Source organism: Melanostigma gelatinosum (genome assembly GCF_949748355.1).
Source record: "Melanostigma gelatinosum genome assembly, chromosome: 7".
In the NCBI taxonomy this organism is placed as follows: Eukaryota; Metazoa; Chordata; class Actinopteri; order Perciformes; family Zoarcidae; genus Melanostigma; species Melanostigma gelatinosum.
Window position 1 is genome coordinate 6,580,216 of NC_136640.1, and position 19,308 is coordinate 6,599,523.

Here is a 19,308-nt window from a genome sequence, read left to right on the forward strand (position 1 = left end):
ATTGTTGTCATCATCATAATTGTCATAATATCACAACCATTGCTGATGTATGACAGGGCTTGACAGGGGGTGAAGTTTGCCAAGTTGTCATAAAAATGCAGATGTTCAATTTCTTTGTTTTTCTGAACACTTTTCCTGAACCTACTATTTGGGATGCGATTGAAAGCTTCAGAACAGCCACTAAAGGGACCCTGAGGTGAGATTATTCAGTCAGCTGATGTTTTCAAGAGGAAGAAGGAACTAAGGAACTCAACCTTTAAGTCCTCAAAGTGCTTTAAATGCAATAGAAATTGCAACATAAAAAATGGGGATAACTCAATTCGATGATGGAGACCATGTTATATGACCAGAACTCTAGAACGGCCACTAATGGGACCTCAAGGATAGATTGTTTTGTTGCTAATTCCAAGAGCGAGACTGAACTCTGTGAAACTCATCACCAGCGTAATTTGCATCATGATCATCATTGTCATCTTCGTTGTTGTCATCGTCATCGCCGTCATCAACATCACCCTTCTCATCTCGCTTCCTCATCATCGCTATCATTGTTGTCATCCTAATAATCGACATCACTGTCCTCAGCATGATTACCGCAACCGTCGCTCGTATAATTAATACCATCGTCATCATCTTTATCATCATCGTCGCTGAACATTCACCATGATATTTATATTCAGAGACACACTGCTATGAACATCAACATCATCATCATTAACATAATCCTTTCCACAGTGCTTTAACCTTTTAATAGGTTTCTCACATTGCCTGTGCTAGTACAATATATTGTGGATGTGATGATAAGACTTTGCAGATTTTAAAAGTGTATACACTACTCTTTTCCGAGGCTATCCATGGTATACATCTGTTCATGCTCGCTGACAAACAGACACTATACGAGTACTACTGCCAGTTATGTATAAGGCCAGACAGGCCAAAAACACCCGGCGGGGTTTTTCAACATTTTTGGAAACACAGGTGTTGCAGAGCTGTAGTTACACAAGAACACAACCCTGGAAAGATCTACAGCTGGGGGGGGGGGGGGGGAGGGGGAGCGCAAAACGATCCCATGAAGGCCAATTAGAATGCTGCTTCACTTCGCTTACTGATTGAATGAGGTAATCTGTTCTCATTTAAATGATAGCATTTCAGGCAAGCATGGGGCCAGCTTAGTCATGGGAAACAAATGAGTTCCCTACCCCGTGAAACCTGCGGCCAGTACTGGCAGGAATATAAAACGGAGAAAGGCACCGGTTCCATTGTCATTGTTTTCATTTGCCACATCAGCATGCAGCCACATCTCTATTGTGGAGGCTGGCAGCGTTTAGATGCGTGATGTATTGTATCTCCCACAGCAGTGTCTAAATTTCCCAAAGAGATCCGCAGATGCCTTCGCTTCACTTTTATAAATGGGCCTTGTCTGTTGTAGCAGCAGAGAGCCATCCACACCACGCAGAGCGAGACACCGCTGCCCGTGACATCATAAAAGTCTCACCTAAACACGTACGGAGTGTCTGTGTCCCCGTCACAGAAGCTATCACTCACAAACACAAGCAGATGTTCTTTATGTGATCCCGCGTCAATTTATTAACATCAGCTGTTGTGTGTAATACAGTCCGTGTCAACCAACGTCTTCATCGGTGGGGGCGCTACCCATTTGTCATTCTGTGATTTGTTTTTCTTCGCTGGCACTCTGTGCTGCTCGCTCTGCCTGGCGTAATGAGGAACGTGCTGTCTGCTCCGAGTCACCAGGGAGCTTGTCACAGCATGGAGGGCTGCCACAAAAATATGCTGAAGCCAGCACAGAAAACCTTCCCTAGAATGATGATTTATTCACACAAAAGAGCACTCTTGACATAAGGAGGTGTGAAAATGCCTTTTCCCCCCCTTTCCTTCATTGTTTTCCCCCGTTTCTTACCGTCTCTCCTTGCTCTGCCTTCTAATCCTCTCGCCAGGTGGGCCAAGGGAGGAAGCGTAATCAAGGAGGTCTCCGGAGACACATATGAGGTCATTGTGGACCACTCCTTCTTTACTGAACCCGTTTCCTGCGAGGTCACCAACCCGCTTGGCAGCACCAACATCAGCCGCAATGTTGACGTCTACTGTGAGTGGCTCCTCGAGTGATACTGCGTACCTTTCAATGATGCCAGCAACGTGATAATGCCTGGTTATGGATTTTGACTGTCTCGTGTGCTTTGACACTAAACTCCAAGAGCTGATGCATACCGGATGTATTGTAGAAAGTCAATGATGTTTATTTCAACAGATGGCCCTCGCATGGCGGCAGAGCCTCAGTCCTTGCAGGTGGACCTTGGATCTGACGCTGTTTTCAACTGTGCCTGGACTGGAAATCCCTCTCTTACCATAGTGTGGATGAAGAGGGGATCTGGAGTGGTGAGTTTATTGATTGGCACTGCTACAATGTATGTTTTACATCCAGTCACACACTGTGACTTTCAATAGTTTTAAAGCTGCTTTTTTCTGATAAAGCGTGTCTGAGACATTTTGTGATTCTAGCTCCTCCATGGCTGATATGAAGTAGGTATATATTCTCATGTCATACAGCCATGTGTTTTGAAATGCCCATTAAACCTAAGATCTTGAGGCCATCACAGTCCTAGCCACTTGGTGACCCGTTCTCACACAAGATTGGTTGATCTGATCCACAAAAATGTAGACTCATTCCACCTTTCCTTTTGTCAACATCAAAGACCAAAGCCAACCCCTTTACTCCACTGAGCTCAGACCCTAAATTGGATTTTAATAATTGAGGAGAGGTGGCCTTTAAGGTATTAAATGGTGCCTTTCCTTCTCCCCATAATATTGCCTTGTTGCTATCTCAAATGCAAGGGGCCTTTGCTCGAACTGCATTTGATCATCTTTGACTTGTTCTGCCGCAGGTTCTTAGCAATGAAAACCTCCTCACACTGAAATCCGTGAGACAGGAGGATGCTGGGAAATACGTTTGCCGTGCCGTGGTCCCGCGTGTTGGAGCAGGGGAGAAGGAGGTTTCTCTCACTGTCAATGGTAAGCTGTATTATTGATATGTCTTTCACACAGACAGGCTCAGATGCACACCCACAAAGTTGTCAAATGCATACACACGCAAGCGTGAATCTCGAGGTCTGGGGTCAACTGCGACAAAAAGAAAGCAATTTGTCACAGGAGTCAGTCTTCTGCCTCCTCTGTGGTTTACAAAAGCCTTCCATCTATAAACTTCCAACAGAATATGGCTTTATTTTTTGCCTGTATTGATTTAATTGTTCGTATTTTTTATAGTTTAGCAGTTTTCTTGGAGACACGGTTCATTTTACCAGGCAAACCTAGTGACAAAACACAAGCCATCACACAGACACACACACACACACACACGCAAAGCACACACACACACACACACAAAGCACAAGGATGTGACACATGCAAATTCATTTTCGTGACAAACAAAGCCATTTCATCACCTGTCATCATGGTGAAGCATCTAAGCAGAAAAAGCAATAAATATAGACTTAGTATTTTCAAGATACGGTCACACATTTCATAAACAAGTGAAATGTACTTAAATGCTAATTATATTCTGCATGAGGCACAGGGAAGCTGCCTTTTCTGAGGCACTGACTGACTAATGAATTCCAGGCTTAGTGGGGGACCTGGCAACTCTCAAACAAATGACTTCATTATCAGCACTTGATATTCAGGGTGCATGCTACAATGTGGCAGAGGTTCTTCGTTGTGGGATTTACATGTGTCTTATTTTCCCGGTGTCCATCTGAAAGAAAGCCGGGCCACAAATAAAAACAGAGCGGGTTTGAAGAAGCTGGAGAAATGATGTTGAGTTGATGCTGACAGTGTATCACTGTACATTTAGAAAGCATACAAAAGAGTTTGCCTGTAAGCATCAGTGGTGTTGATTCGGGGATGAAGATACACCAAGTAGCAAGCAGTGTGTGCAAAGATTTTCTTTTCAAAACCCCGACGTTAGCTTTGCATATCAGAGGGAATGGGATACCAGTATTCCCTCCAGCGCAAGATCAGAACCGTGACTCTCTATGAACTGCAATGAGCCCCCTCCTCCTCAGCCAGGAATTCAGTTGAAATCAAGGCAGAAGAGGCGTAAGAAAAAGAAAAAAATCATGATTAATTCTATTGTCTCCCATTCTGTTGAACCTATACTGGCATCCTTTCTGCAGCCTTTATGTGTTAACAGAATGCATAGCATCCAATGGACCAGTTCATTTTGATGCCTCTCTGTTCCGCTCATGTAACTATGGAGAATGTGTTGCTTTACAAAAAGACGCCACAAGAGAAAGAAGACGGATTGCTTTAATAAAGATTATACCATAACACAACTCCGAGCACACTGGGAAAACACACAACAAAAGCTGAAATGGCATGTTTAGTGTCTGCAGATCTCATACAAGCAAGCTCTGGATGTCTTCCAGTCTTTTTTTTTGCATTTTCTTATATCCCTCCTCATTTCTTTTGCGTCTTGTACCTCGCTGCCTGCATTGGTATTTGACATTCAAGAGCCTCCTTCCTTTTTACCCTTTTGAATAATTGAAATTCATCTCTTTTTTTTTCCAAACCACATGAGGAATCTTGAGTCATTTCTTACCCGATCCTTGAGGCGAATCAGATTGTAAAATTTGTGAAAGTGTAAACACTGCGGTTGAAGTGGTGGCGTGTTGGGGGGGGGGGGGGGGGGGGGGGGCAGCTGTCTCCTGAGGTTCATTGATTGTCCTGTGCCACTGCCTCAACTGGGGGGGGGGGGGCAGCTGTCTCCTGAGGTTCATTGATTGTCCTGTGCCACTGCCTCAACTGCAGATGAATGTGAGCACTCCTTATACCTCTCATCAGCCTGTAAGCCCTACATCACTGGCACTCAGCAGAACTCAATTGTTTCTGGCAGTGAGTAACTGGCATCACGGATGGCCGAGCATTTGGGGAGAACGACCGTGATGCAGCAAATACCGGGCAATGCTGTGCATATTCAGAGCGTTCACGGCTTCACGATGCACATTTAAATGTTTCTCTGCTGTTTGTCTTCCCTGAAGTTATCCCCCGACTCCTTAATGCCATCATTTAAATGACATGTGTTTATAATTTGTCATTCCCTCTGTCTCTCTCTTCTCTGCCGTTGTGTGTCACTTGCTCCCACTGTGGCGTACCACATAGGCATGAGGATTCCTGCTTTCCCTGGGGAAGAATGTCATTTAATTATAATCAAACAGCGAGCAGGGGAGGCAGTTTGTGTTTGAGTCACTAATGGATACATATTGCTTACTCCAGTCAAACATTTTCCGAATGGTAAAGCTCCTCAGCATTTTGTACGTGGCCGTCAAGTGGCTACATCATGTATGAAAGAGGGCTCTGCACGTCCATGTGTGTGATGATTTATACAGCATGCATGGATTCTACCACAGTCCTGCAGAGGTTGGAAATGAGAGAAGTTATCTGACACAGTTCAAGGGCTTTAGCTTGTGTACACTTCAGGACCATATTCATGCAAAACATATTAATGAATATATCCACAAGCGTGAGCAGATCTGCATTTTTGTGTTGGACAAAGCAGGATATATAAAATCACACATATACAGTACTTCGGCAGCCTAGGGAGACATAGCCCATTACCACAGTAAGGGAGAGGAGGGCCGGAGAATCCCTCAATATCCCGCAGAGCACCGGGTTGTTATAGATCTTTTTTCTAGACAGCCTTTATGTGCCTAGTTAATTAACATTCCAGCCTTCTTGAAACTGACAACGACACCGTGGAAAGTGAAGGAGAGAACTGTATTTAAAATGCAGCACATTTGATCTGACCAGCTAAATTTCAACATAGTTGAATAGGTATGTACTCTATGGGTAATACTCTCCTACAATCATGAGCACGTGTTTGCCAAAGCAAGGAAATGTGGTGAGGCTGGCATTTGTGGTAGGAAAGTGTATTTCTGCAGAAGCTAAACGTGATGACTGCCTCAGCTGACCAATTAGGGATGAAGGAGAAGTTATTTGTGATTGTGACTCTGCAACCACTCCGACTCGCTTACTGGTAATGTATATAGATGAACTAAAATAGCAGGAACATTGCCCTAATATATGCATTAAGTCAGTAAGCAGTAAGTAGTCTGATATGGCCCTTTTTTTATATATACAGTATATATATATATATATATATATATAGCAATGTAGATATCAAGCCATTTAATTACAATACGCTCACCCTCACTAACCAATGTGTATGTTTTAGAGTGTGTAAAATACATGAAATGCTCTCAAAGTATAGAGTTTAATATTCAAAGTGCAATACACTTATTGGAATCATGTGGCTATAAGTATTGAGTTACATATTAACATCTCTAGAATGAATATACTCCAACTGAAGTTGGTACCGGTATATTCAATTTGATATTGTTAAAATATCAAAAAAATAAGAGCTGTCTCTGGTTGGCAGCTTCCACATATCGACAAGATCTCCTCACTATGGATTTCTCCCAGAGGAAGAAATGGCCACCAGTGACCAAACTAGACGTTTTGTTTGTTTTCAGTTGCCTCGTTGCTATTTTATGCTCTTTTTAATCAAAAAAAAAAACACCAACAGAAAAATCCAACGAGGGAAAAAGCATGAGTTGGCGAGGAAATGTTAAGCTTTTATTCAAAGCGGATGCTTCAGTTTTGGGAGTAAATGTAAGCCCTGGCCTTTTGACACCCACACTGATATTGTGTAACCACATTGCAATGTCCACTCCAGAGTTAACACCTCCTCAAATGACTGAGTGAGACATTGTGCCCAACATTTTGATGACCTCCCCAGCTGCTAACATCGATGTTCTAGTGCCACCCACCTCCCCGCTACCAATGTGTTTGTGCTCTGATCACAGTGTGAGCAGCAAACAACGTACTCACACACACACACACACACACACACACACTTTCAACCCAGCCTGAGCCAGTGCGATAAAGCTGTCTAATTATATTCCTCATTTGCAGCTCTGATCCATAGAATAGATCCTTCCCAGCTACTACTACAGCTGTAGCAGCCTGTAAGCGATTGATCTTGCTGTGTGTTGACAGCCAAAGCCCATACAAACCGCATCTCCCAGTCACAAGTTAAAGGGATAGTTCGGGTGTTTTGAAGTGGGGTTGTATGAGGTACTTATCCATAGTCGGTGTATCTCCTACAGTAGACAGCGGTCGGCACGCCCCCAGTTTTTTAGAAGGCGACAGGAGTACCAGCATGGGAGCAAAGTAATGTATTCCTGTAAACGGGAGCAGCAGCAAAACCCATTTCAGTCACATAAAAGTTTAGTTTATATTTAGAATTTTTTTCCGAATTGAACTGCAAACGAAATATCTATGCCGTTTTTGTCAACGGAAACCTGTGGTTTTGAAGAGAACATCGATAAGTTTCACTTTTCGTTCAGTTCCCTGTCGGTAAGAGCTGTCTGACAGCAATATAAAGCAGTGAAGATATTCTAAATATAGCATTCATTTCAACGGATATCAGTTTTGGTAGTTGGAACTTTCTTTTATGTCGCTATAATATGTTATGTTGCTGCCCCTGTCCACAGCAGTATATTGCTTTGCTCCAGTGTCACTAGTCCTGCCCCTTTCTCCAAACTGTGGGTGTCATCAGCTCTATGTTATATACACTATGGATATGTACCTCATACAACCCCATTTCAAAACACCGGAACTGTCCCGTTAATACATGCACACAAAAATGTCCTTACATGAACCACAGCACATGCGTGTATCCAAATACTGTCACTCCATGTTGACAAACCGGTGAAAGAAGGTGAACAGCTTTCAATATTCTTTTCTTTAATTCATCTACAGCATTGATTCTGCAGCAGTAGCAGCCTTCCAGCACCCTCCAGTAGCATACCAAGACGCCATCTGGCAGAGTCTAATTCAAATGCGAATTCATTTTAAAAAGAGACAGGTAATAAACTGCAATTATGTATCGTCAGAGTGATGGCAGAGAGCGGGAATTTGAGGGAAGTTGGCTCACTAATCAAGAAGCTGCCTCGCTTGCCACCCCCTCAAACCCACATTTTAACCTGAAACTAATCTATGCTCTACGCTCTTTTCGACAGTACAGATAACTTTAACTTGCGAGCATCTCAAGATTTAGAGCATTTATTTTGCCACTCAACAGTGACGGGTCCGCAGCTAACGGTGCTAACAGTGCAAACTACAGTTTAGCACAGGGGAAAGTACAGGGTGATATCATCACATGTAACATACAAACATCATAAGGCAAATGTATATACATCAAGATCAGAACAAATGCATTGAACAATTAAACAAATACTACTTGTGTACAGTGTATTATCATGTAGTTTAAATCAGCTGTCTTCATACCACTGTTGGTAAACTGCTGTATAATTATGGTATGTAAAATATAATATGCTTGGATTACATACACAATTCCTTGCCAGTATTCTTGAACTGTAGTATAGATCCAACATAAATGTAATACGTTGCCTCTGTCCACTGCATTTCTGTAATTTCACTTACAGTCAGCTCTTCAGCACCAAAGGGAAAATACACTCAAAGACAGAATTGGGTCACGTGTGGCATCTTGTCTTCATATTAGAGCTATCACCTGGTGTGAACAGCCTCCAGACCAGATGGTAAGCAGACCAGTCGTTTAAGCTGAGCTGCCCTTGTCAGGCAAGATCTTGTAGCTTGATCAAGGTTTAACAGATGCTGGCTCAAAGTCTATTCCTGCAGCTCATGCTGGCTGAACTAACCCCGTTTACATCATTTATAATTCCAATGAAGCCAAACTTATTCTGGAAGAAATCAGAATTTTACCCAACAGCGTTTAGAGGTTATACGAGTTGTATTTGCAGTTACAATGTGAACAGTGAGTAAGAAAGAACTACCATATGTATATGTCTTTCATATAGTGTGTTGATGGATGTTATCTTTTAATTTTTTTGGATTGCGTAGAACGCTGCAACTTCATTTTTATTTATTTTTCATGCCAACCTATTGGTTCAAGGGTTAAATCCGCTGCAAGCAAATTGAATCAGGTGATACACTGCGACAAGTGTGTTATCTCCCCACAATGGCATTTTTCTCTTTCCATCTGTGTAGTGCTGATTACGCTCCGAAGAGCTGCTGTAGCACTCTCCTGTGACGTTTATCTCCATGGGAGAAATCAAACCAGTCGTAAATCAACAATTTCTTGATCCAGAATGAGGTCTGGGCCCCCACTCATGCCCTTCGTTCAGGCCTGGTGTGTCCTTGGGTAGATTGTACTGAGGGATGAGGCATGTTCATGTCGCACTGCAATACAATTTTCACCCCAAATTACTGAACACTTCAGGTGTTTCTGCTTGGAACAGGAGAGCAATTAGGATATAATGTGCCACAAAAACCCGATTGAGCAGAACTGTCGTATGAACTGAAACTGAAAATGAATTTAATTATTCATATTTCAATTTCTGTGCGTTGTAACTCATCTTTTGACTTTTTTGTCATTGTTCTGTTTTGCAGGCCCCCCTACTATATCCAGTACACAGACTCAACAAGCTTTACATGGAGAAAAGGGGCAAATCAAATGTTTCATTCGAAGTACACCTCCTCCAGACCGCATTGTAAGTACACTGGACTATTTATTTTGTTCTGATCTCATCACGGTTTTATTACAAGGACATGTGTACAAATATACCAATGCTATTTTATGGATACATGGTACATGAACAATGCCAATTAGATTCGAGAATAATGGCCGTTCTTTCATATCTGTGTCTGAAATGCAATGTCTGACTGAGCTGTTGATATAATGCCTGACTGCAGTATTGATCTGTTAACTACACATGGGCAGCACACATGAGTAGAGATAAGTTGAAGAATTGTACAGCATGAGCTCCATCATTTGTGCTCGTATGAAAAGGTGGGCATTATCATACAGTTTGAACCCCCATTTTCTCATTTGATGCACACTTAGCAAGGATCCCATTAAGATTCATGGGCCTTATATAAACAGCCGACTCTCTGAGCTCACGTTGCGCTTGTTATTCATTTGTGTGTGTAGGTGTGTGTGTGTGTGTGTGTGCGTGTCTGTATATGAATGTGGTTAATTGCCATACTTTGTCATCCAATGTGTGCTTTTATTATATTGATGTCCAACATTAACGAGCCACATAATTAATATCAGGTTTATTCGAGAAGGGTGCCTGCAGAGGCTGGTTCTAAATGTTAATTCCTAACTATGTATTTACAGTCTTCTTTCTTTTGCTTTTTCTCTACAGTAATAAGTAGTCATGAAAGTTGTTATTGTGTCAAGTCAATTTCATTTATGTGGCTAAACAGCACACATTTGTCACATGAGGGATTTACAGTCTCCTTAACCACAGCTCATCGTAGTCAATTCACACCTCAACTAAGAAAACATTTGTGACTGTGACTGTAACTCTGTATGTCAGAACTCTATTAATAAGGCACCTTTCCATTATTGCCAGCTTGAAGTTGAATGTGTTGTTTATCCGCAGTACCAATTTCTTTGTCTCGCTCTTCATGCAGTATTATAAATGTCCTCATTTCCAGACAAAAATCAGCAAAATCAGAATAGTGTAATTCTCACTAGTCACCCAAAACAAATGCAGTCTTTGCCCAAGTGTCAACGCCACTTCACATGAGTCCATCATGTTTCAATTCAATTCAATTTATTTTTGTATCGCCCAAATGTTTCAGACCCATCACTGCATATATTTCTTTTAGATATTCAGTTTGAGTTGCTGTCTATCAGAGAGACAACAATGTTGATTGGTTTGAAATAAATTAGAATATATGAATTACATAGCAGAGTGGTTTGAAAAAAAAAGAAGTTGAACAGGTAGACTTAGTAAGTTGTGTTTATATTATTTGATAGGATACTGTGCTTTCCAAAGAAAATCCCAAATTCCACCAAATTTATTTTCAATATTTCTGTAACACACACAAAATGTAATGTGCCATCACAGTTTACAATAACATACATTTTCTTCAAGTAATTCTGCTTCTTAATAAGGAATATTGAATTCATTCAAATGAATGAAAGAATGTGTTATTGTTGATATGTAATACTTTACTTTTATTTTAAAACATGTTTCAGCTTGTCCTTTTTGCCGTCAAGATTATTTACTCTCTTCCATATATTGCACAGTGTCGCTTACCCTATATCTTTATAGACCCCTCTAGTTCACAGCAAGCACTGCTCAACAAATGCTTGCTTGCAGTCTCCCAACAGCCAAATCCAAAAAGCACTGTGCTATAATTCCAACACTGCATTGAGAAGAGATCTGCCTCCTCTGCAAACTATTTGCAATTATCTATTAGCTCAGTGAGATGCTGGAGGAACCTCAGTGGGCTGGCAGCTTGTCAAACACAAATGAACAGCAGCAAGTGGCCAGTTAACGAAAACGTTTTAACCACAACACAGTGATACCATTCACACACTGTAATGTCTTTAGTGCATTCCCACTGTTTAATTTCCCTCTGATACTTCCCTCTGAATCACTGAACTCTTCACCGAACAAAATGAGCTCATGCCCGAGCATTTACCGGTATCAACTCGCACCAGAGTCAAACATAATCATCCCTTTATTATTATTGGACAGCACTAAGTTCATCTACTCGTGGTCATCTTGTGTTTCCATGGAGATCTATACTGTCAGCAACATAAAGCTGCCTGAAATAGTGCAGGAATCATCCAACAACATATTGGTGAAATCTTATAATGATTACAGGTTAGCGCCATCCAATTAACACCTACAAATGAGCCCACGCATGCACTAAAAGAAGTATTCATCAACACTGGGTAGTTGCATAAAGCACACACGTGTGTTGCCTTGTTCAGCTTTAACACCACTACAGGCCACTTGTTCCGTCGCTGCCATAACATGTGTAGTTGTTATCAGGGTTAAGCTACAGCAGTGCTTTACAGCTCAATGATAAATGATGAAGTTGGCCATGTTTGCATGTTTTCTTAGTTTAACATGTTATGATGCTGAAATTTGCTCATGAAGGTCTCTTTTTTTGGTCGCAAACTAAATTGGAGAAATTAAAAGTTCCACCTGCTGGTGGCGCTCGATGAAAAAAGTCCCAGGGTGATTAAAATGCATGAATGTCTGTACCACATTTCATTGCATTGTATCCAAAAGTGTTTGAGACATTTCACTCAAAACCAGATGTGTCAACTTTATGGTGGCACTAGAGGAAAGTCAGGGGATCACCAATGCTCAAGCTTTTGCACTTGTAGAACAGGAGTTACAAACAATACAGGGACACACGCATCAAAACGTTGCTCTACAGCGACCACGAATGCTCAAAGGCTTCACACAATGCCACCTCTGCTCCCTCTGCCTTTTCTCAGGCCTGGTCATGGAAGGAAACCGTGTTGGAGTCTGGAACGTCCGGCCGCTACACCGTGGAGACCGTCACCACAGAGGAAGGAGTGATCTCCACACTGACCATGAGCAACATTGTCCCGGCTGATTTCCAGACCATCTACAACTGCACCGCGTGGAACAGCTTTGGCTCGGACACCGAGATCATACGCCTTAAGGAACAAGGTGGGAGCCAAGGTTCGGCAGGTTCCACCTTCCTCTTCTTCAAATTACGTGACTGTGGTTTTCTAGGAAGCGATAGATGGGGACAAAGCTGTCGTGTTTTGCGTGCATCACGGTGCTTGATGAACACAAAACATCAACCACCGTTGATGTTTTGTACAGTCGCAAGCTTGCCCTGCGTCTGCAAGCTTGGGACTGTCCATGTAGCGCGTGGGATTAGGTTGGTCCGTTTGTGTGCGAATGTGCTTTTGTGTTCAAGTATGCATGAGGCGGGATTACACAATGAACAATTATCAATAATGTCGATGCACAATAACACAGAAAAACAACAAATATTGAATAGATGTTTACCGTTTTTAGTTTTTTGTATCATCCATCGCCATTGTTGATAAATGATATGGTATTTTTCTTACTTTGATGTACATAAACAATTTTTTTCAAATTCTATCGCAATAAAAGTTCTTTGAAATTACCATTGTGCCAACGTGGAACAAGCAAGATGATAATACAAAACTCAGACGTTTGATGTACAGTAAATGTGATCTTGACGTAGATAAAGTCCAGACAAATTCGTTTTCTGGGTTAACATAAAGTGCAACTCCCTGGTAATTTGAACCGGTGACCCTAAGCATACACTGCACTGAATATAAAATACACGATGCCGCCTTCTTTCTTTTAAAGAGAGAGTCTCTCTTTCTATTGCTTAAAGAAATGAATACTTTCTATCTGTTGACCTTTTCCCCTCTACCGTAGGGGAGGCCGTGTTTTCTATTCACTTATCGCAAATGATAAATTATAAGCTGCTTATGTGAAAGTGACATTGATCAATGAAGACATTAAACAGGCTTTAATGGTGTAGGAAGAGCACTCGGTTGTTTTGCATTTGTTCAAAATGCTAGAAGGTCATAAACGTGAGATGGCAACTCAGACCATTAAAGTGTGCTTTAATGAGAACCTTTAATGACGGAGCAGCATATAGATGCAGGTTTAATCTCTTCCCAGTCGCAAATGCACAATAACATCCTCCTGGAAAGACAAACATGATTATGCTTAAACTAATGCACACAGTCTTGTATTCTAATCAATGAAAATAAAAGCCCTTGGTGAAAGGCTTCTATTAACCTCAATGAGTGTAAATTAAAAGTTATTAGCCAGTGGGATAATGAGACAACAGTAGGAAAAGGTTTACCCACACTGACAACAGAAGGTTTGGTGACACGTTTTCATTTGAATTGCGATGCAGAACTTGTTTCATGTGTTGCCTTGTGTCCGTGTATTTTTATTTCATATCGCCTCGTGCCTCGGGGATAAGATGCAATGCAGCCTATCTTCCCTTAGGTCCTGTTTGTTGCAGAGACCGAAAAGAGGCAGAGACGAGCAGAACTGGTGCATGCGTGTGCCTCTACTGTACATCATGACCGTGCGCTCTCTATCACGTACCCTGTATCGAAATCAAATCTACATTTGAGAGGTTTGTCCTGTCTTATCATAGAAGTACATTTCTCTCTGTTGCTCTCTGCAGAATCCCTCCCACTGGCGGTGATCATTGGCATTGCTGTGGGAGCTTTTGTGGCCCTCATTGTCCTCATGGGCACCATTGGAGCATTCTGTTGCACCCGCTCCCAGAGAAGTACGTATCCTCTTCCCCTGTTACATCCATTGAAGCATGCCAAATTACTGGATCGCCCTGCAAGCACACTAGAAAAAAATAAATGTCCATCTATTGAAATGTAGATGTTGTTTTCATTAATCTGCTTCAAGGAATTCTGACCAAACATAAATAGCTGGAACATAGTGTCACGCTGGATAGAAGATTAAATGACTTGTTGAGATGGACGTCTTTTTATGGTGCAAAGATAAGCCATAATGTTTTAAGGGCTCATTTCATGCAAACTCAGTCTGGCTGCATTGACTTTTGAGGCTATTTACATCCTGCGCTATGTTCACTGCCACCCACCCATGTACCAAGTGACTCAGGTTAGAGACAGTCCGCCGCTGTCTCTATCCACGAACCAGTTTGTGCTCCTGGTCCCTTCAGCATGTCTATTGTGTGTATACTACAGAGGAAGCGCACCTGGTTATGCCCTCACTGCCCGTCTCCATCTGTGCTCACCAGAGAGAACTTGCAAGCAAAATTAAGACAGAAAGTAAGACCTTGTTATATGACAGTATCATCAGCTTTTGTCCCAAACAGAATGAGCCGCCATGAAAAGGCTGTGTGAGATTGCATATGTATGCATAAAGAGATAATATTGTGTTGGCAGGAAACAAATGATTAATAATGCTGTGTATTGTTTTCGGGGAAACGGGGGAGCTCTCACAAACCAAACCCAGGGATCTTTGCTAAATTCTGCAATACTGCAAACTGCACTGGGGGGAAATTATAATGTCAACAAATACAGATTGGTGTTTGTCCAGCTTATTGAGATATGCGCGTCATCTGTTTCTGCCAGATCTGAAAGGAGTCGTGTCGGCGAAAAATGACATCCGGGTGGAGATTGTGCACAAAGACCACAATGCAGCACGGGAAAACGAAGAACACACCTCCATGAAACAACTGATGGTGAGTGTGAGTGTCGCAGCATTCAACTTCCCACTTCTTGCTCCTGTAATATATATATATATATATATATATATATATATATATATATATATATATACACACTGTATATATTATTCCTTCTTAAGCTAACATTAACATAATGAATGCACATTACTATTGTCATTGCTATTTCCTGTGGAATAAATTATTATGTAGATTATGTTCATTTATATGACTAATGAAAAGAGAAATGCATTAAGATTGTAAATGTGATGTTGTCAAGGCACAGTGTCTATATTTATCAATGTGATGCCACATGTCCTATGAGCAGAACAGACCCCAATACATTGTAACCATGCAGATGCGGATGCATTGTGGGTAATCCTACAGTGGGTGTACTTCTGTATCCACATGCCTTCTAGACACACAAAGAGCTGTTTCCTCTTTGGAACTGTACCAGTGTTTTGGTTATCATGCCGCTTGCCCCAGGGCTGGGCTATTTGCGGTGCAAGGTTTTTACATTTTCTTGATAAAACACTTAATACAGTCGGCACTTCATGTTAGTGCCGGGGAAATGAGCTTAGCTACTTTACAAATTTGCATTCTGTTCAGATAAATAAAAGATACTCACGTATGCATTATTAAGGCTCACTGCCAGCCCTGAGTGAAGGTGAAACATGTCGACTGATATTAAAAAAGAATCAGTGATAAAATCCTTCAAATCCTTCCATCTCAAAATGCCTTTTTACTCTGAGAGGATGAGTTTCGGGAACTACACAGACTCTTTGCATTTACTTTTCTTGATGTCTCTGCAGGTTGAACGCGGAGAGTTCCAGCAGGAGTCTGTACTGAAGCAGCTGGAGGTACTACAAGAGGAAGAGAAGGAGTATCAGCACATTAAGGTACGACTTGTGAACAACGACAGCATTAGGGAGAATGAGGTGTTGAGAGAGAGACAGCCTTTTGGGGTAGAGCGTGGTCTTTATTAACTCTGGGACCGACACAGCAGAAAAGCAGGAATCCCTCTCTTGCTCGGTGTGATTTTCCAAGGATGAATCCACAGGCAAAGTAACTCCTGTTGGAGGTCTGACTTTTATTAATTTGTCTCTCATCAAAGGTGGTTCAAGAAATCAGAGGCTGTTTGGCCCCATAATCTGATATTTAAGTTACTTACACAATATAGATGAGATAGGAATGTTTTAAAGGACATAAAGGACTTGGAGAACTACCGGGTATTTATTCGGGACATTTTGATATTATCTCTGAAGAATTTCTAACCCTTTTAGTGATGTACTATTATTACATACTCAGCTTGGAATATACTTATCTTTTTCAACACATTCTGCTCCCATTAATGCGCTCTGTCAAATCAAAATACATGGACCAGCAGATACACTTCTGAACTTCTCCTGTCTATTAAGCACAGTCTCCAAATCTTGCCCAAGAAAATGTACAGTTTGTTCCACCGTTAACAATGATTCACACTATTTCACACTATATTCAGACACACTATGATTCACACTATATTCAGAAAATCTATATATGAGTCTGACCCCAGAGATACTCCATCTACTCTTTGATCAGCCACATCCGCTCTGTGTTGACACCCTTTGATATCAGTAGTCCTGCTCCATAAACCATTCGGAGCCCATATGCTGACTGGTTCTTTGCATTGAAAAAAAGACTACAATGGTGGTCAGATTCAACTAAATGGGTCTTATTGTGTGACGCCAGGATTCAATGAATAGACCATAATAAAACTGACTCTACTGCTATTTATAGCTGTCGTCCCATTTACATGGCAATGAATGGATCAGTCTGTACAGATGAGGCACTTTGCATTCAGTTCTCCCATTGCACATGAAAGCCCGTTGCCACTTGTACCAATAAATGATTTGCCTGCAATTTGGCAGATTGTAGATTTGTGTCTAAAGCCCCTTTTAACTCATATAAAGGCCACCTTGTGTGCATCAATCTACTTTTATAAAACAACCTGTAGAATTACAATGACTGTAGATTACTACTGTACAAGGTTCTATTGAAAGTAGTAAATTATTCATTTTTCGCGCCAAGTATTATGTTTCTGGCTTGGCCTGTCCAGTTCATTCTTTCGAACACAATATCTAAGGAACCTTGGGCGGGAATTCGGTCAATATTTGGCACAGACGTCCACTTGGGCTCAAGGCTGATCTTGTTAGAATTATCTGTCAAAGGTCACTGACCTGTCAAAACACTTCCGAAATACACCAGAAACACACTGTGGTCTGCCCTTAAACCTTATATACATCGAAACAACCTCGCTGCAATGTGTTTCCACATCCTGCTCTTTTGCAAGAGAAATAATGACAATGTACAAGTTGCTGCTAAAGTTATTCCAATATGTGGTGAAAGTGTTTACTGTCCCTTCAGAAGACCCTCGGTGCTTTCTATGTCAATGCATTTGAAAATCAAGCACGGTGGATTTTCTCAGTGGGTGTTTCTTCCACCAATGACCTGCATTGTTGCCTGCAGGACTGTCGATGAATGCTCACACTGCAGTTTATATTCAACAAAGATGATATTACCATTCTGACCTGACATGTCCATTCAGACTCTGCAACACACCGGAGCTAATCAGTGCCACGGAAGCAAAATCTGGCCTGTTCATTAGTCTGTTTGTCCGTTGGCTCCCTGGGGTGTGCTTCTGTGTTTGCGTGCTTACCTGCTCCCTCTGGGGCTGGAATTTTTGATCCTAGTTTATGCCAGCGACAGGCGAGGGCGGGGGGGGGGGGGGGGGGGGGGGCTGAACAAGAGATGAAGGCCAGACACAAACAATCTCCCTGTCTTCTCTCTGATAATGACGAGCATAACGAGAATCCTCTCAGGTTCTCTCTCTCTCATTTCCCCATTATGAGCATTCTTCCTTTGGGATTTGCCACCATGCTCACTATGCTTGACATTCACATACATTCACAAGAGAACATGACAACACACACACACACACACTCATGCTCTAAATGCACCCTTAGCAACAGCACGGTGCCTGCAGCTTAGCAGAAAAACAGCACAGAAATCATAGACACTACAATTCGTTAAGGTCCAATTAAAGCTGGTGTGTGCGTGAACTTTGCAGTGACACGTTGGATGCCCAACTATGAATCATCAAGGCCCGCCTAATTAACGAGAAACATGATTTTAAGGTTAGCGTGGGGGCTGAGTAAATCCGAGCACTAAGCTTCGCCCCTGTTTTTTTGCTCCGCCTGTCTTCCTATTTATTCCGAATTTGGAAAGGTAATTACTGCCGGTTTGACCTTGGCTCCTATTGCGCTTTGAGAAAATAACACGTAAATGCATATTACCAAGGGGGTGTTTTTCTTTTTCCCCTCTTTGTCATTTTTTAATTAGCTATTAGCTATCGCCCAGTAAAAAATGTAAAATATAAAACAATTACACAATAATCTTTTTTCCCTGGGTTTTCAATAGGACCCTACAAATGGCTACTACAGCGTCAATACCTTTAAGGAGCACCACACGCCGACCATGGCTGGGACTCAGTCGACTGAAGTGAGGAACCCCACCAACACAGGTACCCTGGGCAAGCAGCGGGTGCCAACGGGCATGTCCTTCACCAACATCTACTCCACTCTGGGAGCAGGTCCCAACCGTCTCTATGACTACAGCCAACGCTTCGTGCTGGGCATGGGCAGCAGCTCTATCGAGCTGTGCGAGCGGGAGTTCCAGCGCGGCTCGCTCAGCGACTCCAGCTCTTTTATCGACACACAGTGTGACAGCAGCGTCAGCAGCTACAGTAAGCCGGACGGCTACGTGCAGTTCGACAAAGACAGCAAGGCGTCGGCCTCCTCCTCCTCCCATTATTCCCAGTCCTCCTCGCAGAACTCAGACCTCACCCGGCCGCTCCAGAAGCGCATGCAGACCCACGTCTGACCACCGGGAGAGGGAGAGTGTTTGAACGGGGGTGTAACAAGCAGCCGGGATTGTAAAACTGTGATAGAATCAGCTCCCACGAGCCACTAAAGTAAAAACGTTACTGTCTCCTCTGGACACCTGGAGACGCCGGGGCCGGTTGGCTTTAATACACCGTGGGACTGGTTCAGACTTCTCAATGTCCCAAAAAAGTGGGTCAAGAAGCCTTATATTCCCCTCATGCTTAACTCATCAGCCACCTCCTTATTTTAGCCCATAATCAGAATTGTGCCACAGAGAGGTTAT

The 19,308-nt window shown here is 42.2% G+C and overlaps 1 protein-coding gene across 1 annotated transcript in view; it reads left to right on the forward strand.

Annotated features, from left to right (window-relative positions):
* The window catches only part of kirrel3b (kirre like nephrin family adhesion molecule 3b), a gene marked incomplete at its 3' end in the record, with an annotated part of 151,893 nt that extends 132,870 nt beyond the window's left edge, over positions 1–19,023 (forward strand). Inside the window, exons 7-15 of the mRNA XM_079271999.1 lie at positions 1,953–2,101; positions 2,264–2,391; positions 2,898–3,024; positions 9,502–9,602; positions 12,362–12,560; positions 14,080–14,187; positions 15,011–15,120; positions 15,915–16,001; positions 18,562–19,023. Coding sequence (XP_079128125.1) covers positions 1,953–2,101; positions 2,264–2,391; positions 2,898–3,024; positions 9,502–9,602; positions 12,362–12,560; positions 14,080–14,187; positions 15,011–15,120; positions 15,915–16,001; positions 18,562–19,023 — 1,471 coding nt within the window. The remainder of the gene's footprint in view (positions 1–1,952; positions 2,102–2,263; positions 2,392–2,897; positions 3,025–9,501; positions 9,603–12,361; positions 12,561–14,079; positions 14,188–15,010; positions 15,121–15,914; positions 16,002–18,561) is intronic.
* Between the last annotated feature and the right edge of the window lie 285 nt (positions 19,024–19,308).